The 21,991-nt window shown below is 35.2% G+C and overlaps 2 protein-coding genes across 2 annotated transcripts in view; both read right to left on the reverse strand.

The window, feature by feature from the left end:
* Positions 1 to 7,428, reverse strand: part of LOC113592069 (uncharacterized) — a 27,968-nt gene extending 20,540 nt beyond the window's left edge. Inside the window, exons 1-14 of the mRNA XM_081713844.1 lie at positions 7,316 to 7,428; positions 6,481 to 6,736; positions 6,236 to 6,285; positions 6,021 to 6,142; positions 5,345 to 5,496; positions 4,994 to 5,132; positions 4,028 to 4,135; positions 3,630 to 3,809; positions 3,032 to 3,271; positions 2,069 to 2,225; positions 1,716 to 1,844; positions 1,026 to 1,173; positions 780 to 823; positions 487 to 669 (exon numbers count right to left, since the gene is read on the reverse strand). Coding sequence (XP_081569970.1) covers positions 487 to 669; positions 780 to 823; positions 1,026 to 1,173; positions 1,716 to 1,844; positions 2,069 to 2,225; positions 3,032 to 3,271; positions 3,630 to 3,809; positions 4,028 to 4,135; positions 4,994 to 5,132; positions 5,345 to 5,496; positions 6,021 to 6,142; positions 6,236 to 6,285; positions 6,481 to 6,736; positions 7,316 to 7,397 — 1,990 coding nt within the window. The 5' untranslated portion in view covers positions 7,398 to 7,428. The remainder of the gene's footprint in view (positions 1 to 486; positions 670 to 779; positions 824 to 1,025; positions 1,174 to 1,715; positions 1,845 to 2,068; positions 2,226 to 3,031; positions 3,272 to 3,629; positions 3,810 to 4,027; positions 4,136 to 4,993; positions 5,133 to 5,344; positions 5,497 to 6,020; positions 6,143 to 6,235; positions 6,286 to 6,480; positions 6,737 to 7,315) is intronic.
* Positions 7,429 to 7,520: 92 nt separating this feature from the next.
* Positions 7,521 to 20,374, reverse strand: LOC145657627 (mucin-2). Its single transcript, XM_081713845.1, has 20 exons — positions 20,274 to 20,374; positions 19,472 to 19,531; positions 17,022 to 17,081; positions 16,585 to 16,644; positions 16,345 to 16,404; positions 16,141 to 16,164; positions 15,769 to 16,030; positions 15,381 to 15,495; positions 13,707 to 13,794; positions 12,147 to 12,256; positions 11,151 to 11,361; positions 10,347 to 10,472; positions 9,387 to 9,504; positions 9,152 to 9,287; positions 8,877 to 8,975; positions 8,480 to 8,546; positions 8,177 to 8,311; positions 7,917 to 8,078; positions 7,712 to 7,811; positions 7,521 to 7,596 (listed from the first exon to the last, which is right to left on the reverse strand). The coding sequence occupies exons 1-20, from the start codon at positions 20,347 to 20,349 to the stop codon at positions 7,521 to 7,523; spliced, it is 2,145 nt and encodes a 714-aa protein (XP_081569971.1). The 5' UTR covers positions 20,350 to 20,374.
* Positions 20,375 to 21,991: the final 1,617 nt, after the last annotated feature.

Consider the following 21,991-nt stretch of genomic DNA (forward strand, 5'->3'; position numbering starts at 1 on the left):
TGCACAAAGCATTTTTAAAATCAACTACTAATTTAAAATGTTCCCAAACATTTGATGCTATTTGATGCTTAGGATGAATTTCTGTCACATTAGCTTAAATCAGCTATAATTAAATATGTATTCATCCAACAGTAACAGGTCTAAAGGCATTTACTTTTGAAATTGTATTTCAGGTCACAGATTTTTATGTAGTCCTTTGGAACCTGTAGTCAGTGTACTTTTTGTGTTCCTAACATACAACAGGCAATCAGCTTTGTAAAGCCCTTTGGCTGAGGTGTGTTTAGAGATTTAACAGAATGAAAGTGATTTGGAAAGTGAAGGGTCCCTGAGAACTAAATGAAAAAATAAAGGTTTAGGCTACTTTTACATTTTTGTAAATATCCCTGCCAACAACAACAATTTTTTAATCCAGTATATTTTAATAATAATTAATAAACATCCCTTTTCATAATGAATTCTTGCTGCAAAAGCAAATGCTGTACTTACCAGTTGTAGTGAATGTAAATGTTGTGGTTGTAGTTGTTGTAGTAGTGATACACTTAAACATGTTCCTCACAATTGTTCCATTGAGCCCACATGTAGCATCAATACATGTACCATCTCCATCATGTGTGTAATACAGTTTACTTCTTATTGGGTATTCTTTTCCATCGTACATGCACTTGCAAGCTAAATCAAGAGGATGTTGACAGTGATAAAACAAATAAGTGAGATCATACTAGCAAGTAATTTCTATATAAAGGTAAAAAAATTGTTACAGTTTCATATAATTTGCTTACCTTCTTCATTGTAGAAACACGAAAGACCGCTTGAGATACATTTGCTAAAAAATGACAAATTTTTTTAAATGCCAAAAATAATACCATACACTGTTTTACACACGATTGTTTTTAAACATTTGCGCTAGCTTGCTTATCCTTAAGGGCATGGGGACATTTTGTTTGATGCTTCCAACTGTTTTGAATCTAAGTCTCAGTTTTAACAAGACAGCTACAAAGAAGCAGAAATGTGATGTTGTAATATACCATGAATAGCAATTTTCCTCTGAAGCAACAATATCTCCCACTTTATAGTGAGTGTTATCCACGTAGCAGCCACACTGATCTCTTTCAACACACTTCATTGTTGTCTCCTCCAGGTATGGCCTGTCTGAGGGGCACTGGGGAAAGCATCCTACAAAAAAACAGTCATAGTGTTAATGAATGAGATTACTAGCTCAGAGTTTAGATTACTAGCTCAGTGTTTAGCTAAACTACATATCAGTACTCTAATAAGTGAGCAGAGCTTTGATAAAAGTGAAAAAGAAAAAGGCTGCTACATAATTGAAATGTTTGTAACACACGTTTTCAAGAATCTGTTGTTAAAGCATCATAATAAGCTATTAGCCTCTGTGGAAATGTAACTCTTATGACACATCAGTGTCTACATGTTTATAGTATTGTCAATGCTATTTATTGTCAGAGCAGTCAATTAGCGTTCAGACAAAAGATAATGAATCCCTTAAAACACTCAAGTAGGCAAGACAGTTAAAATTCTGCTTCTTGCACTTTTGTTTATTAGTGCAGTTGTTCTCAATATGCAGAAACTCCTTTGAAGTTTGCTGTTAATGGGACATATATAATAGCTTATAATAAAGTTATAATAACTTTACGGAGGAAAAAAGTATAAATGAGGTATGGACAGCAACCTGCAAGTATTAGCCAAGAAAGCCTTACCCTCTAGTGGAGGAATTTTATTGAAGCAGACTCCTGAGGGGTTCTCACAAGTCTTCATGCAGGATTGTCCACAAGGCTTATAGTGCCACTCACAGCCTTCACGTGAATTATAGTAGTCACAAAACAAAGCTGTAGGAAAAGATTAAGTCAGTTTATGGCTTGTCAAGTTCAAAAACTGCATTAGCAGAACTTTAGCCTTACATAAAGTTCTATTGCTGTTAGCATCTCATTACACTTATTTCATTTTCAGTGTCAGTTAAAAATACTTATCACATGTCAATTTCTACGTATCACATCTAAATTTATTAAAAGTGTGCACTGATTAAGGTATTGGTTTTTGCATTTTGACTCACGGCAAATAGTTGGGCTTCTCCACAGTACACAGACTCCCTGTTCACTGCATGCAGCCGCATAGGCTGCCACTGCAGTACAGAAACACTCACAGTCACCACCAGTGTCACATGCACATGTGTCTTGCACACACGTATCATAATATTGAGTATGGTCCACCTGTATGCAAAAATTGAAAGCAGAGCAACTCAATATAGTCAGTGGTCTACACTTGTGTTTATGCTCAACTACATGTTATATGATTTTTGTAGTATTTTTGTAATACAAATCGTATTTTCAGAGAATTTGTAGTTTGTATTTTCATGACCTGAGAATAGGTTACTTTTATGTCTGTTTAATCCATCATATACACTATAAAACAGTGAAAGGCATGGTAGACAGAGAGCTAGGCATTGTTATAGCTCTAATATGGCACTGAAATATTGCTAGCTATAATCACACCTGCCACAGTCCCATTCACTCACTATAGTGATAATTGTCCACACCTATTACCATTGCGAGCTTTTTTGTTCTCACTATTTAAGCCCTGCCATCAGTGCTGCATATTGTCTAGCCTTCTGCACTTCAAGCCATATGGCTTATGTGTGCCTTCTTCTGCACCCTTCGTCATTTGACAACATTTGAGTTTTATTGCTGTGTATTCAGTGCTTTGTTTTGTAGCTTGCATATGAGTTCGTTATGGAGAATAAAGATGCTCCTGAACTTCACTCGCTCCCTCTGTGCTGCCAGTGTTAAAGGACCATTGCACTACATACTGATTTAATTTATCTTCTCTAACTCACTTGATTCAAACTCTCAAACGTTTATTAAACTCTTTATTAATTAAATTAATTTGGCTTGGCAGAACAGGGAAAACACAAAATGTAGGGAACTTTCATGGTTGGAACTAAGGAGTGATGTTAAACCTTACAGTCACAATTTCTCTTACTCTCTCTCTCTCTCTCAACATATTATTGGTTACTCACAAAGGAGTGACAATTCTCAAAGATGTCACTCTTGATAATGCTGCACTGTTTGATGGCCCAAGCCTGTCGGTGTGGTCTCATATCGCAGGAGCTGTTGACACTGTTGGCTTTGGGGCATGTCGGGGAAATTCTCCAGCTGTTTCCAAACTCGAGCTGTTCTACCACTTCTTCCCCACTTCGAGTCACAAAGTCATTTTTCCCATTCCCATCAAAGTTACCACACAGGCCACATACTTTTCCCTGTCATGGGGAAAAGGTGGTATGGAAAGTGTGAGTAAATGTGACTGAATGAATGACTGAGTAATTATTCTCTGATTAACAGAATAAATAAGTAACTGTGAAGAATGAATAGGAGAATGAATACATTTTAAAAAGAATAAACAAACATTGCATAGACATGAGATGTAGCATGAAATGTAGCATTTGGCATTAAGAAAAGATATTGTATGTGTGATGATGTGAGGCAGAATGCAAGTGCAAGTCGGTATATGGAAACAAAAAGGCATTTAATTAATAATAATTTAAAAACCTATAAATGAGCAAACAGAAAACAACAATAAATACATCCACAAACAACTATATATAACTTTCTGATTACCTTAAAAGAGGGACTGAGTTTGATCATTACACTTGTCTTCTTGTCCCAGAAAAGAGCTAGACCATTTTTCGCCTCAATGACCATGTATATCCCCACAGTGTGGATATGGTAAGGGATTTCTGAAACATTTTGATGATGTGTAACTTTAATATCCTCTTCTGACAGATGCAACTCTTGGTTCTGTAAATATAAATGGGAATGAAAAGTAAAAAATAACAGTGACAAGAAAGACAAAGTTTAAATAAGGTAAGAGGTTATTAGGGATTCAGCAGGTTTTCAGTAATGAGAGTTCATTTTCCAATTTTGAAAGAATTCATGTTGCACCTATATTGCAGTTGATAATAATATTGTAGAATTGACTTCTACCATTCTAGAAAGCTATTGTATGAGCTCCTTACCCCTAGATAAACTTTAATAGATTTGGAACAGGTGGTCCCAGTGGTGCCACAGGGGACATTCTCTGTGATGACGCGAAATGAACCATTAAGGCTGCTGCCACAGTAATCCTGCCAAGATGAAAGACTGTCAAATAGGATAGTTGATATGGCTGACTTGATGAAATGAATAAGTTAAAGCAGACTGCATTTTACACGTTATCAAGGAAGCTTTCAGTTTCAGGTATGTGAAAGTCACAGTCATAGCTTAATTTCATAGCCAAGGGAATTTCTATGTCAAATTGCTCTGAATTGAGCAGTAATAATAATATTCTTAGCAAATTCCAAAATTCCCCCATGTGTAGCATAACACAAGTTGCTTAACTAATATTTTATTTTGTTCAGTTTAATTTTGTGTTTATCATGTGACCCAGTATTAATCAAGCAGTTATTTAGGACATATGACATTTTTTGACATGTTCAGCAACAATTTCTTCAACTTCAGCAACAGTATATGCATATATACCTACAAGTTATGAATGAATACTAGTAGTAAAATTAAGTCTATGTGGAACATTCACTGGATAAATTGATCACTTAAGTCTCACAAATACCTACAAATTAATAAAATAAACTTTAGAGTGAATAAGTCTTTATTCACTGATTTTTTAAAAATGGCCACACATTCCATTTCACTGAGGAAATTTGGTCACCTCAGTCTATACACAATAAATAATTAATGTCATTAATTTCTTTGAACAGGAAGGTCTGAGTTGATATGGCCAGCTAACACGTGCCTTTTATGTTAAGCTTAACTGGAAAATAATTTATTCAGCAAAATCCTTTAAATATGTTAAGCTGATTTGTGGCATTTAATTTGAATGTATTTGATTGCATGACAAAGTTATACCATGAAGCATAATAATTTTTAAGATTGTGTAGCTTGTCAGTGAAAAAATTCAAGAACAAGATAATAAGCAAAAACATTACCTGCACCAACATGTATTCACAGTCTCCACTGAAAGAGTATCTCCTACCATCAAAACTCTTAAAGTGGCCATCACCATAGATAGAGCAAGTGCCAAAACACACATTATCTGTGCAGTCCCATTTCCGGTTTTTGCAAGTGCTGAAATTACATACCACAATTTGTAGTTAAGCTTATGCAAAATGTCATCAAAGAAACAGAGTTGAGTTCATAATCAATAAACAAATGCATTAGCAGTTAACATAGGCATGTAGAATTACATTTGCTTAGATTTAACATAACTTCCAATATGTTGACCATTTAAGATCAGCATTAACAGCAACCTGTCAGTGTCACCACATTAACTTGCTCACCAAGTGTTGCAGTCAGATTTAACGGTTTCTTTCGGTTTATAGGAGATTCCATTGTAAAAACATGGACAATCCTCTTCTTTCTGACACCCTCCTTGTCCATCAGCCAGCAGACCATTTGGACACACACACCCTGATTTACAGCCTGACCTCAACTGTGGCCCACACCATAGAGGGAAAGAAGATTTTACAGTCATGTACAGGGACTGACAATTATCCCAGTCCGTAATAATATTTATCAATGGCTCAGTTTATTTCTCATATCTAGCAATTAATTCACATAATCTGGAGCCTTCTTTATTGACATCAGTTAACACTACAGTTGGCCAGTCAATGCTCAAAACCACAGCAGTTATTCTGGAACAATATTTTCAGCTTTTATTTAAATGTCCCTCATATTTTATTTCATGTAACCAACCATAAAGAATAAGCATGCCCTGCGTGCAATACCTAATTCAAAAATAATTTAATGATTTAAAAAAAAAAAATGAACAAGGATTTGAAGCACCAGTTTTGTCTTGGACACCATTTATGTGAATGGAGACATATAGCTTCAAAAGCTTTAATACTTTTTCTGGCATGAGTGTGTCATATTACAATCAGTTGTGATCCATCTATTCACAAGATGATCTATTCATCCATCCACACCTCCACCTATTCTTCACACACATTTGTCTACCTTTGTCTGTTGATTTAGACACTGGTCAAAGTCCTGTGTCTTGCAGCTTTTCTGGCACTCTACCCCTCTCTCTCCAAGTTCAGCATTTGAACAGTTGAAGTACACCATAGGATATTTGCAAGCTAATAAAAAAAAGAACATACAATGCATAAATAGTGTTGAAGCAAAATCCATTTACATACAACTATATAAGAAAATTTGGATTTAATGCTCACTAGGAACGTCCTGCCGTCCAGTGCAGTGCAGCTTGCCGTAATTGCAAGTGCTGTGATAAAGTAAAATAAAGTAGGACTTAAAGTCATATATTCTAACAAAGATGAAACATCTTATTGGATAAATGTTTATTAATATGCATGTGATAATTTTATTAATAGATGACTGCTAGAAGTGAGTTGAGTCAAATATGTTATAATAGGATAAAGTGTTGTGCACAGGTGACCCAGTCAGGGAATGTTTATACCATGTAACCCCGTCCTCGATGATGACATTCATGGGGGCCACAACCTTATTGTTGCTGTAACAGGGGCAGCTGGAGGGGCTAACACACTTGCCCTCATCGGTGAGGTAGGTGCCTCTAGCACAGCTGCAACCATCCAATGGTGTGTGAGTCACCAGACAGGTATGGTCCTGGCCACTGAGAGAACGGCAGGTGGTCCCACAACTGCTCACATTATAGAAGTACTCCATATCGCTTGGACAATCCTTGGAATATGTACCTTCACAAAGTGAGACAAATTTGCTTTTATTGTGAGAATTCCATATTTTTAGAAAGGTAAACAAAATTTCTACTCCGAGGGTAGACCTGTTTGTTTTTAGTAAATTAAAACAGTTGCAAACTGCCATCAGTACTCTTTCCTTTTCTAGAATCTACCATTTTAACAAGAGGAAATACATAACAGGCACAAATGTGCAAACATACCTATAAGGCCAAACCACAAAACTAGCAGCTACAAGCGAACATGCAATTTGATCTGAGTATGTATTCTATTTGACTCCCAGGAGGATGAGCTACCAATTTACCCCTTTATGGCCACAATTTTAAGGGACACTAAAAGTGCATAAAAGTAAATTGCCTTGAAAAGTACTTTTTTGCTTATAAAAGGTTATAGAAAAATGGTAATTAAAGAAATGGAGTGCTAAATTTTGTTATTTTTAACCTTCATTTGAAACAGACCTTCCAATTTTGCTGTTAATACAATTACTCTTTGAATCAAACCATGATACTCCAAAGAAAACCTTGGGGCCCTCATTCTCTGATTAAAGATATTTATCGAATACTCAAAGTAGCACCTCACCACAGGCAATGTCTCTCCAACCATTGATCAGAACACCTTTAGCAGCACATGCACGAACATAGGATGATATAGCTGCACACATGCAATCCTCACTATTGACGCAGTTACATGAATCATACATGCACCTCTGCAGAAAATGAAGTAACAGAATTAATTTAATGCAATTCCATAAATGTCACAAAAGTATGTGATATTTGAACCAAAATTATTTTCCAACCCAGATGTTACGGGCCCCCAGACTGTTTGTTTGTTTGTTCGTTTTGTCCCAGCCCCCAGCACACCTTAACCAAATAGTCACAAACATAGAATACTTGAATAACTGTTCTGAGAGCTGAGACTGAGCACAAGGATCCCTGAGGACTGAGTTGGAAAATAATTCTAGCTTGTGCACCAAACCTTACATCTTTGTAATCTTTTGGGTCGACCACAACATGACATTTGGCAAAAATTCCGTTAGCGTTACTAATCAGGGTACACCATTCCTTGGCATATTTCTCTATAATAACACAAAAATATTAAAGAATTACAAATAAAATGTAAAAGCTCATTGTTTAAAACTATTATGCTGAACTTACATAGATATAAAAGTTAAACACTGTACCTTTTTCAACACTCATACTACAGGGGTCTTGCTTATTCATGATAGCATCTAATTTGCAGTTAACCGACCACTTGTCGGCAAACGACATCGCTATGCTCTCTTTAATCCCTGAGTTTGTCATAAAGTCATCTTCATCATTATCGTTAAAGTTCCCACACAGACCTATGGGGATGTAACGTATTAGTCATGAAATGGAACAGTTCAGCACATGAGAATGGTTGCAGATGCTTACTGGCCTACAGAAGTTGATGGAAACACACCGCTTAATGCTGTCTTGCTTGCAGAACTGGCCACAATGTACAATTGCATGACTGGAACTAGTTGGATCTCTAGACGAAGATTTGATATTTTGGCAATAATAAAGAATGTAGAAGACCTGAAGATTGTCACTTGATCTGAGAGAAAAATAAGAGAGCAATGCGTCATCAAACACCACAGCTTACCCACCAATTGATCTTTATTAAGCATTGCTTTTAAATCTGGAAATGTACATAGATAGATATCCATAACTCTAAGACACTGTAATTTACTTTAGGTAAAAGATGTCAGATTGGAAAATTCACCATTATAAATTGGAAGCTTGGATGGGAAGCCATTCACTTCTACAGTGCCACTGGATAAGATAATTATCTGTTTAGAGGACATAAAAATTACAAAGTAATTGATAAAAATTAATTTATCTTATAAAATGTCATAAAAAGTGTAATAACTATATTTGAGTTTCTGAATTGACCACCAAGTAGAAAATTGCACCATACACTAAACAATGATGAAAGATGAAAACCTAACAAGATTACATTAAATGGGAATGGAGATATGTGTTGTGATACATGATACATTGTGATAGTATGATGAACTCGTTTTGAAAAGTTGAAATATTACATGAGATATTGAAATAATCAGTTTATGTTGCCAGATTTACAGATGACCTCAAATGTTTAATTAGCTCAGAATGCTTACAGTAGTTGTTGAGATGGTCAACATCACAGTGTTCAGACATGTTACAGTGTCTGTCTGACCACACTGCACCAGATTCCCCCATACAGTCAAATCCTTGTCCTGTAAAATAAAAGTACATTTCAAATATTTCTACTACTTTACTACAATACTCTTCCTGCCACAACTATTATTTGTATTCCAATTGGTCTAACATTACAGAGCCCATTTTGATATATCAGTCACTTGAATAAACAACTGATACCCCCTTGGTTTTAAATGAGTGCAATAGCAGTGACCTTGGTTAGGGTGTAGTAGCACTTTCCATGGAAGGTGTAAGCTTTGCCATCATATGTAGTGACGTGAGACCCTTTCACTGTGCATGTGCCAGGACAGTCAAAATGCTTACAATGCCATCGCCCTTTAGAACACTCACTGACATACAGAGAGTGGGGAAGACAGTAAAAGGTACAATTTGTTTAAAATGTGTGTGTAGGCTATGTGTGGGTGTGGGTGTGGCTGTGTGTTACTTACCATTTATGACAAGGTTTTGTGTATGATTCTCCAGGTTTAAATTTTTTTCCATTGTGGCTACAGGGACATTGATCAACAGGGATACAGCCAGTTTTCCCAATATCATCAAGCACAGTGCCTATAGAAATAGATCAGCAAGTGTGTTTAATTCACTGTAGAGGTTTTGTAGATTTATGGTATGCATACCAGACTTTTAGATGAATATGCAGTGAGCGACATCAAGATATAAGGGAGCAGTTTGCAAATCCAAGAGATCACCCTACCCAGGTCAAAGGAGTTCTTAATAAAATAAACAGTACTTTCTACTGATTACTTTCAGAGTAGATTACTCCATTATACTAACACAGGACCAGCAGTCTAAATGAAAGGTCCACTTGCAAAAGTTCTCAATAGAAGTCTATACAGATTAATCAGATAGCTGTAATAAACACAAGAGAAAGCAGCGTAAAGTTCAGTACTGTATACTTTAATAGCTGTGCAACATGTTACTGAATTGAGCAAGATCGAAAAGAATAGTTAGTATATGCTTGGTGAACTGCAAAATCCAATTTAAATATTTCACATTGTGTGCCTATATTGGGATTACTAGTTGTACATGTTGGTTATTCATTTAACCTTTTCATGGTTAATTGTATCCTTGTGCTATTTACAAATCCATAAATGTTTATTTTTTAGTTCCTGGGAATAAGAACTTGGGAATAATGTGCTCTGAATATTATAATGTGTTCTGAATATTATGAGAGAGATATTAATCAAAGAGTTCCCAAATGCCTTTTTTTATTAGCAACACTTTTTCCAGCATATTTCCCTCAGAGCTCTGAATTTGTTTGTTCTTTAAATTTTATTAAATTATTTATTGAATTATTGATGTATATGGAAAGTCAACATTACTGCTGAATTAATATACAATGTGGGTTATTTGTAAGTGTCTGTTACTGGTGTTCATAAGTAGTGGGTTACCAGCTGGGCAGAAACAGCCATCAATGCAGTGATCTGTACAGAGCTGGATCCCTTCTTGGTTAGAACAGGTGTCTGTGCATGGGATCTCACACTCACTGTGCAGCATGTTAAATGGACAGTTTTTTGCTACACAGGACAAACAAAACATAATATTAGCACTCAAAAGGTAACAACAAAGGTAAAAATGAAAATGATGTTCTTAAATTTTTTTAACCTTCATTTTTTAAAACTTTAAATATTTAGTAGCAAATTATCCCCCATTGCCTGATAGTAATTAGTAATATTGATTATTACTTATAGTACAAAAAAATATATATATTGTTGTGGTGGCATTTGTTGGCACTAAATCCTAAAGAACACACTATGCAGCAAGGACAGACGGTCAGTGTTTCGAAATAAAGCCACCATAGTGTTTTGGTTTGGTTTACATCCTAAAGATCTCTGAAAAACAATGCCACTATAAAGCACAAATATTCAAGGTGTTCTTAGTTCTGGACCACTGCCACAACCCCTGGTATTACACCTGTAACTTCCCTGCATCACACTACTGCTACAGAATAAATGAGGATGTTCCACTAGTCTCTGCATAGTCTTTTGTATGCATTCCTGTGCCATTAGTTCATATTTTGTATTTCACCTATTTTAATTATAGCTCCTGTAGTTTTGTTCAGTTGTACCCAACCTGCGTCTCCATACACTTCACTGACTGTGACAGTCACCTTTGTCAAATAAATATCCCCTATGGTCCCCAAAAACTGCTTTGCAGATAACTTCACCATGATTTTAAGTTCTACAGGTACACACCACAGAATGTGTCTGTCCTCCATTTCTGGGGTTTGCCACCTGCATGGGCACACTGGCGTGAGAACTCAGTTATTGTGTCACAGAGACATGTGGTATTGCTGTTACAGTGACATGCATCTATTACACATGCATCCATAAAGCCTTGAATAGATAGTAGGTCCTGGCAGCTGTTGAATGCTGGACTGGAAAGCAAGTTGTGACATGTAGATATCTGTTAAGAATGAAAAGAATTATTAGATAGTACTTCCTTATCATCACCTCATTATTCAAGGAAAATTTCTAGCTAGGCATTAGTCAAACAGTACAAAATTTTTAAAAATGCTGATTGTTCATGTACTTGAAGTTATTTAGTAATTACTAGATAAAAAGCATCTTTGGGTCCTTGAAAAGCAGTATATAAATACAATAAATTCTTATTATTAAAACATTAAACTAAATATGAGCACTCAAATGATGTCCTAGGAAATTATTCTAGAAAAGTGTTACATCTGTCCCTCCCTTCACACCTGCCCCTGCGTCTATGGACTCCAACTCCCATGATCCTGATATTAATCATCCTGTCTACCTTGTCTAGTCTAATCTGATCTTAATTGTCTTGGTATGAGTGTGTGTGTGAACGTGTGTGTGTATTCCTGCATGCCCAGCTATGGATGGGGCTCTGTCTTGGGTGTTACCCTCCTGACCCCTCCTGCACCCTAAAGGTTTGAGTATGACAGATTCTCCCCTCTTCTCTTGACTGTGGAGTCAAGCATCATATAAAAACGGCAAAACAGATATGCTATCACCTTAATTAACTACCATTGAATATAAATACTAGATTTATATTAATAATAGTCAGGGTTGGGTGAAGGTTTGGGTGAAAGTGTGCAATACTCCCATCATTCTCAGTATGCCAGGTATTACATAGCATAAATAATGAATTGAAAGAATGAATGATTAAATAAACAAACAAATAAATATATGTTGACATTTCACTTCTTGAATGACAGTTCATACCTCGCTCTGGCATTTCTCAGAAGTCTCATGCTCATTCACTTCCTCACACATCTCAGTTGGTGCATCCAGCTTCCATTTGTGGCCATAATCATTTGAATTTAGCCTTGCTCCTTTAAGATGAATATGAAAAGTTAATTAAAATTAAAATAAAGTTATATGTTTAAGCAGCAATTTGTGGACTACAACAGACTTAAAAATACATAATAACTGCAGAGAAAAATATGAACTGTTGAAAGAAAACATATTAACACTTTATCCAGTTATATAGAGTATATAGTGGCCTGATGATATATCTGCTTTTGAAATACATTCATCAAATTCATTGTCTTTGCCAACAGAATCAGCTAGTACACGAGTAGTACACAACAAGCCATCACATTAATAAAATTGCTGAAAGAATTTTATCCCTCTATGTACCTCAGATTTAATAGGTCAAAAATAATTTTGTAAAAGTGTAAATAAATGTAGAAAACAAATGCAATTCCATTCAGTAACACAATCTGCTTTAAGCTCTCTTTTTGTAAAGGATTTTGATAACTTAGCAGAAATGCATTAGTTCCTTGCTAGTGCAGTACCTAGCCAGCAAATGAACAACAAAGCATAGCCTAATTAGTCTTATAATACATTAGCTAAAGTGAGGGCATTGTGAGTAAGCACAAGTCTTTTTTAGACCTTAAGAGAAAAATTATTGAAATCTTCAAATCTTTCTAGACATCTACCCTGCAAAAAGTAGGTTTTAGGTTACTTAGCCTATACCCAATGTAGTATGCGTAATAATGACTGTAATAACAGTATATTTATGACTGTTAAGACTCTTATTATGGTCATAAATATGCAACTAATTGCAGGCATGAAAACGTGAGAGGAGTAAAGCTGCCAAGTTAAAAGAAAAACCCTGTTGTAGGTGATTCCAAATTCATCCTAACCAGTCGGACTTTTAACCCCACAAAATGAAATTCTGTTTTACGTTATGTAGGATGACCATTCCAAATTTCAATCTGTAACCTGGTGTCTCGAGTTATTTTTTAAATGTGTGCTGTCTGTCAAAGACAATGACAATTTGATAGCAGAACCACTGCCAAAAACCTTCATACAAACCCGGGATAACCAATTATTTCAGAAGTCTGTATACATATCAAATAATAAAAACATAGCCAATTGCATTTGTTGTTTTTTGCAAAATGGTCAACATAATTGAGTCACTATGCATCATAAATTCATATGATTTAACAACTTTACCCTCACTCCATATAGTGACACTTGTTTGTTCATTTAAGTACCATCATCAAAAAGAGTATAATTTTTTTGAGGAAATATGATCTCATTAGCAAATTATTATTCTTAGCAGTAGCAATGTGGTATGTCAAACATGCGAAGCTGAATATTCCATTCCTCACGGAGGCCGCAAATTATATTAATCAGCATATTAAATAAATAAATAGTTAATTAAAAACCTAAAACAAAACACAAAGTTAGAGCGCATCTAACTTTCAATCTAATATAGTAATTACACTATTGTTTCTACAGCTAATTATTTGTAACTACCAAAATAAGTCTCACCATTTTCTATGAACTCATCATATGTAATGCCATTGAAGTCTCCACAGAGCCCACAAGTCTGATTCCTGTACTTTGTGGATAGTTCAACCTGATAAGTAGGACAAAATACATGTCATTCATAGCACTTACATACAGATAGTGAATATAAGAATAGTTTTGTAATGCTGGATAGTCTTCATTGGATATTTTAGTTCATAAACAGCTAAGCATTATTATTTGCATATCACCTCGTTATCTAATCCATTTCATTTAGTGTTTAAAAGATGTGAGTACATATCATAGGCTAAAAATAGGAAACCCACACCAGAACAATTGCAGTGATGTTCTAATACTTAAAATGATCATTTCCCTGGCAAAGTTTTCTGTAACATTTCACCAAATGTACATGTTTTCTGTTTAACAACCAACATCTCTTATGCATAACTAGGAGAAACAACAATGAATCATTGTTTACGTTGTAATAAAACTTTTAGGGGGAAAAATAAACTGAAATAAATAAATGTATGACACTACTTTTTATGTAAACTGGGCTTCAGTATCTCTAAGTAATGATGGAATCATTTGACCAGTATAGGTGTTTCTGCTAAGAATGTTTTTGACCTTCCTTTCAACTATGTAGAATCATAGATTTCTGAAAGAGAAAAACAAGTAGTTGTTGCCATTGGCACAGCTAATAGATCCAAATAAACCAAACAAACCAATAAATAAATAAATGTACAAACAGTCTACACACAAATATTGTTTATTAAACCAAACATAGCTTGTGTCTGCTGCATTATATAATTATATTCTAAATCATGTTATATGTTCTTTCAATCCAGTGGTATCAAAATATTAAATAGCACTTTTTAATTTTCTTTAATTTGAGTGAAGTGGATATATTTCCTATAACTGTACAAATGACCTGTATCCTTTTTAAAAAGTGCAGGTTTTTGGATGCAATAATTGCAACATAAAGCTGGAGGCAATTTAAATAATGATATTCAAGGAAGAGTTCTAGAATCACCAATAAAAGCAAAAGCATGGGCCTCTTAAAATTATTTAAATTGCCTTTATAGCCACAAGGTTATAGATATTATTTTTTATTATTTTAATAATATTATTAAAAATTGTATTCTGAGAACTCTTGGATGTCAGGTAGAATTATTTTTTGGTTCTTGAACTACCATTCCTAACAGTGATCAGGTTGTATATGAGGCTTTGTGCTGTAAAAAGTTAAAGAAATTGTCAAAGATGCGGAAACTTCTTGGTTGGATATACTTCTTCATACAGAAGTAAATCAGTGCAGTGTTTCTTATTCTTATGAAAAGTTTCCCTATTTGTTAGGACGATCACAGGTTTGGTTGGTATCCTGTTTGACTTTGTTTGACTTGTCTTTGTTTGTATAAACACACTTTATGTGAACAAGTGCTGTTGCATTTTGTCTCTGAATCTTGGCAAGTATGGCTCCATGTCACACTTGTGTTCTGACACTGACAGAGTGATCAGAAGACTGATTAAACTGCTTTACAGCTGATATTCATTTCCTGCATTCCATCCGTCAAGTATGCTTTGGTAAACTTGTTCATTTCATCATGGATAAGATCAAAATAAGAGTTCAGATCCATTTAGACTCTACTTTGCAAATATACTGTATGTACTGCAATGGTAATGAAAACAATAGTTCAACTGTACCGAGAGTGAGTTGACTTCATCCCAAAAGACTGTCAGTTCCAACTTGGAACTTATCTTAATGTAACTTGTAGTTTTCTCAAAACGCACTCCACGCTGAAAGCTGGGGAGGGTCACTCTGGATAAAAACATTTAAGAAAAGACACATCACATAATCAAATGACCACAAGGTCAGTTTTAGTGTGTTTTGAACAATTCAATACTGCATCTTACACAAGATAATAATGTCATTTTTAATTTTAAATTTTTTTTAGTTGGTTAGTAATTCTAGTTTTATTTGATTATCTAGTAGAATTCTGCAAACCAGAGGAATTTGCAGGGGCCAGTCATGTTAGTATTAGTCAAAGATCATTTAGCTTTTTTTTTTTTAAGCCAAAAGAAAAACACTCACTCTTCGTCATCCAGGGTAATACTGCCATTGAGAAGCTTAATAACAGTTCCCTCAAGCTTTATGGTAAAGGAAATGATGGTAGGAATGTTGTTGACATACTGCCTCCTCAACTGGATATTAAAGTCCATCTTAGTGCTATCACACAGGGTGGCCAGTACATAGTTACACGTATAGGGTAGTTGGAAGAATTCTCCATCAAATGTATTGAAATGGAAGTTTCCCCATGTGCTGCAGATCTGCCCATTGTGACCCACAGTCACTCCTGGTTAAAACATTAACATGTTTTCTTAAGATAGATTGAAGTATTTCTTTAGATGTATTGCAGAGTAAAAATTAAGAGTTTTAGAAATAATATTTATATAATATATTTACCTTTACCACCTATCACCTTTGTTACTGGCAACATGGATAATTAATGTGGAAGAAAAACCAGAGAGACCATTCTGATTATTGACCAAATTACTCATTAATAGCAATTATCTGGAACATTGTAACCCATCGAAAAAGGGCCTTGTAAATATTATCAAGTAATAAATTATTGTAGCCCTGTCTATATTAATACACTTAAAGGCATACCTGCTACCCCTGGTATCATCTCAGTTGACTGGCTTTCAGAAGAATCATCTGAAAAAAGATCTGAAAAAATGAGAATATCCATTCAGATTATTGAAGTACTTCACAAATTCTTTATAATAGCTCATTAATCAGCAATAATCCAGAACATTGTAACCCTATAATGGCCATGACAATGGTTCATTAATAGAAATTGTCTAGAACATTTTAACCTACTCTAAAATGGCCATTAAAAAGGCATACCTGGTGCTGCTTGCATCTCCTCCATTGACGTACTCCCATGGATTTCAGAAGAAACATGACCTGATCAAATGAGAACATCCATTCAGATTATTAATCAAATACTTCACTAATACTTTACAATGGCTCATTAATAGAAATTGTCTGGAACATTTTAACCTATCCTAAAATGGCCATGTCATGGCCAAGAACTTCACAAATTATTTGTAATAGCTCATTAATCAGCAAAATTCCAGAACATGGTAACCTACCATAGAATGGCCATGACAATGGCTCATTAATAGAAATTGTCTGGAATATTTTAACCTATCCTAAAATGGCCATGTCAGTGTTATTATCAACATTGTAACCTATCCTAAGTAATAAATGATGTAATAAATTGTAGTAGCCTGGTTAAATTAATGCACTTAATTACTGGGATATACACTAGAAAGGCATACCTGATGCTGCTCCCTTCTCCTCCATTGACTTACTCCCATGGATTTCAGAAGAACCATGACCTGATCAAATGAGAATATCCATTCAGATTATTAATCAAATACTTCACTAATACTTTACAATGGCTCATTAATAGAAATTGTCTGGAACATTTTAACCTATCCTAAAATGGCCATGTCAATGTCCATTATCAGCACTGTAACTGTAAGGGTCAGTGCCAGGCCGAGGCCTCCCTCTGGTGGCCGGAGTCAGGCACACCACTAATCAAGCTTAATGCCCAGCAGCTGGGCTAGACCTATATAAGCCAAGTGACCGAATCAGTCAGCGCTGGGTTTTTGCAAAAGTTCTGAGCCAAGCACCTAGCGGGTAACTTGGGGGTATTGAGGTCTGTGAGCCCTTGTGCTACACCTCGCTTCTGCGCTGCGAGGGTGTCCGTGTTTTTACACGTCTCCTCCCCTTTTCAGTTTTCCCCCTCAAATCTGTCTCTCTCCCAAGTCTCCCCTTAGCCATTACAGTTCCTCCCTGTTTTCTGGTTTTGTTTGGGAAGTTTTAGTTTGGTTTTCCTCAGAGCATTGGCACTGACATTCTTCCCGTGGCGTCCTTTGTTCTCCCTTTTCCCACGCTCGGCCTGGTGTTTAATTTTTTCCTCAGGTTTTGTCGTCCTCCATTCCTTTGAAGGGCGATATACGCGAAGGTAACTTTATAGTTGCAGCGCTCTAGGGGATATTTGGTTATATTGCAACAAAGCGGCTGGGGTTTACTGCCCAGCTTTGGTTATTTACTTTTCTTGTTTTACCAGTTCTACGATCTAACTGTTTAGCACATGCACCCACCCTCTTTACAGCGTGGTTGCTCAGCCAGTAGGCCGTTCGTGTCATCACCTATCTGACCTGGGTTTGAGCCTGTGTTATAGTAACCTCTCCTAAGTAATAAATTGTAGCAACCTGGTTAATTAATACACTTAATTACTGGGATATACACTAGAAAGGCATACCTGATGCTGCTCCCTTCTCCTCCATTGACTTACTCCCATGGATTTCAGAAGAAACATGACCTGATCAAATGAGAATATCCATTCAGATTATTAATCAAATACTTCACTAATACTTTACAATGGCTCATTAATAGAAATTGTCTGGAACATTTTAACCTATCCTAAAATGGCCATGTCATGGCCAAGAACTTCACAAATTATTTGTAATAGCTCATTAATCAGAAAAATTCCAGAACATTGTAACCTACCATAGAATGGCCATGACAATGACTCATTAATAGAAATTGTCTGGAATATTTTAACCTATCCTAAAATGGCCATGTCATGGCCAAGAACTTCACAAATTATTTGTAATAGCTCATTAATCAGCAAAATTCCAGAACATTGTAACCTACCATAGAATGGCCATGACAATGGCTCATTAATAGAAATTGTCTGGAATATTTTAACCTATCCTAAAATGGCCATGTCAGTGTTATTATCAACATTGCAACCTATCCTAAGTAATAAATGATGTAATAAATTGTAGTAGCCTGGTTAAATTAATGCACTTAATTACTGGGATATACACTAGAAAGGCATACCTGATGCTGCTCCCTTCTCCTCCATTGACTTACTCCCATGGATTTCAGAAGAACCATGACCTGATCAAATGAGAATGTCCATTCAGATTATTAATCAAATACTTCACTAATACTTTACAATGGCTCATTAATAGAAATTGTCTGGAACATTTTAACCTATCCTAAAATGGCCATGTCATGGCCAAGAACTTCACAAATTATTTGTAATAGCTCATTAATCAGCAAAATTCCAGAACATTGTAACCTACCATAGAATGGCCATGACAATGGCTCATTAATAGAAATCGTCTGGAATATTTTAACCTATCCTAAAATGGCTATGTCAGTGTTATTATCAACATTGCAACCTATCCTAAGTAATAAATGATGTAATAAATTGTAGTAGCCTGGTTAAATTAATGCACTTAATTACTGGGATATACACTAGAAAGGCATACCTGATGCTGCTCCCTTCTCCTCCATTGACTTACTCCCATGGATTTCAGAAGAAACATGACCTGATCAAATGAGAATGTCCATTCAGATTATTAATCAAATACTTCACTAATACTTTACAATGGTTCATTAATAGAAATTGTCTGGAACATTTTAACCTATCCTAAAATGGCCATGTCATGGCCAAGAACTTCACAAATTATTTGTAATAGCTCATTAATCAGCAAAATTCCAGAACATTGTAACCTACCATAAAATGGCCATGACAATGGCTCATTAATAGAAATTGTCTGGAATATTTTAACCTATCCTAAAATGGCCATGTCAGTGTTATTATCAACATTGTAACCTATCCTAAGTAATAAATGATGTAATAAATTGTAGTAGCCTGGTTAAATTAATGCACTTAATTACTGGGATATACACTAGAAAGGCATACCTGATGCTGCTCCCTTCTCCTCCATTGACTTACTCCCATGGATTTCAGAAGAAACATGACCTGATCAAATGAGAATATCCATTCAGATTATTAATCAAATACTTCACTAATACTTTACAATGGCTCATTAATAGAAATTGCCTGGAACATTTTAACCTATCCTAAAATGGCCATGTCAATGTTATTATCAACATTGTAACCTATCCTAAGTAATAAATGATGTAATAAATTGTAGTAACCTAGTTAAATGAATACACTTAATTACTGATACACTATTACGGCATTGACTTCCTCCCATGGATTTCAGAAGAAACATGAGCTAATAATAAATATATAGTAATAAATTAAGTAAAGTATATCCCAGTTAAGTTATAAAGTCAAATATATAAATGAAGTAACAATTAAGTAACACACACACACACACACACTCACATATATGTCTTTAAGTATTAAAACTTTAGTTGCCTTATGTTAATAATTAGTTAGTATGATATGCACTAAACTAATCCATACTAGTTTTAAAAAAAAAAAATTCATAAGGAAAAAAAATGGAAAAAACAGTACTAGGACCATCAAATTCCTCCCCAACATTTGCTGTACAACTTTATATTACTGTATATTAATTGAATAAACAAAGATTATTTTCATCTGAGTGAAACACTCTGCGAGCATAAATGGTCAAGCAGACCATTACAGACCAATACATATTGAGTAAACAAAACAGCTTTTAAATATCTAACAGTTTACAAGTATAATCCAAACAATGACAGAAAGAACTAAAATGTTCAAATTTCTTTACAACCTTGTAATGATTGCAGAATGATTAGCAACGTAACCCAGCTCAGCATCCATACTCGAGATGTCATTGGCCTTCCCATGATTATCAGCCCTGTACGTGCGAGGCTGCTGTTTCCTCTTTCATGGACCTGTTCCTCTACGGTGATTTTTATATGGAAACTTTCTTAGGTTAAACAGTAATTCTCATGTCAGGGTGGATCTTGGCTGACGACCAACAACGTTATTATATTGTCTGTGCTTTTTTTTTTTTTTGATAAAACAAATATTTGAGGCTTTTGTTTAACATCACATATGGTTTAGGTAAACTTTCTAATACCTGAGTGTTTAACTAATTTTCTATTCACCACTGATGTGTAACTTCAATGTTATACCAACACAGGTTGGGGCATGTGTGTGTAGCATGTAACAACTGTCAACCTTTTTTTCATTAAAAAGTACAGTACAGAATTTAATTCCTGTGGTAAATAGTGTTTAACTTTATTTTGGCAATAATTCACCTGTCAGTAAAAACATGATGATGGCACAGGTCTCCAGGAAGTATAGGAAAAAGAGGTGCAGAGATGGTCCTCATAGCCCAGGCACTAACCTAAGTTACCACAACTATGAATCACCTCCTGACATTTGCTACAAGCTGCAGGCGAATCATGCTGATTCTAATCACATCACTGCAACACCCATTAGGGAGGCCTTTCGATGTGTAGCATGAAGTGAGCAGTAACTATTTACTTTTGCTCGGTTCCATGTATTCAAATAATTTTTTTAACGGATTAGTACGTCACCATTTTCAAATGCTAATATTTCTATTCTTTACTCACTTACTCATAATTACTGCAGACATTATTTAACCAAAATAGCAATTATTTTACTAGAGGGTTAAGGATATGAGGATATGCTACACTCCTCAGGTAGTATGCAAACACCTGTTTTCTGGAAACAGGATGCAAACATGCAAACAAACCAGATGCAAACAGCCGGTTTCCCGGATGTGGATTTAGTGAATGGCCATTTGAAGTTATTTTTAATCTAGGCTTGCACTTAATATGGGTCTGGGAAATTGGGTCTTGAGACACTGTTATGAAGTGAGAATTGTTATTTGTTGTAGAGAGAGGAAGATATGCAAGATTAGAGTCAGTTTACTTGTCTCTTTGCTCCATTACTTTTGTTGGGCTAGGGTTAATATAAAAGTTTAAATATATGCTACAGTACTTTCAACATATTCAAGAATATAAACATATTTAATTTGTTTCTTGGTGACAATTTGCAAACTTGGTGTGTTTTTGTATTTGTATTATTTGTATAAAAATATCTAAAATTATACTGAGTATCAACATAATTTAAATTTGTCCTGTTTCATGGATAACCTTTCAGCTAACGTGCAAAGTGCACGGTCTTAATAATGTACTTTCTTCACTGGCAGACATAATCTAAATTGATTGATTAGTTCTTTTGTGTAGCAGAAAATTTGCTTGAGGCACAAAAAAAGGCTAGTTGTTGTATTTTCTTATATTATGCACAATCTTTCATGTTCCATGCTAAATGTGCTCTTGATCATGCTTTGATGTTTTACTGTTTTTAAGTTAGGGCACAAAAAGAACCTTGATGGACCTTTTACTTAGTATTCAGTTATGTGTGCATTACCTGACCAAATCCTTTGTTTGGCACATGGGTTAGTACATGAGTTACTACAGTAATACAAAACAATATCAAGAAGCAAGATAGATA

Source organism: Electrophorus electricus, chromosome 4 (assembly GCF_041902795.1).
Source record: "Electrophorus electricus isolate QZ-2024a chromosome 4, ASM4190279v1, whole genome shotgun sequence".
Classification (NCBI taxonomy): domain Eukaryota; kingdom Metazoa; phylum Chordata; class Actinopteri; order Gymnotiformes; family Gymnotidae; genus Electrophorus; species Electrophorus electricus.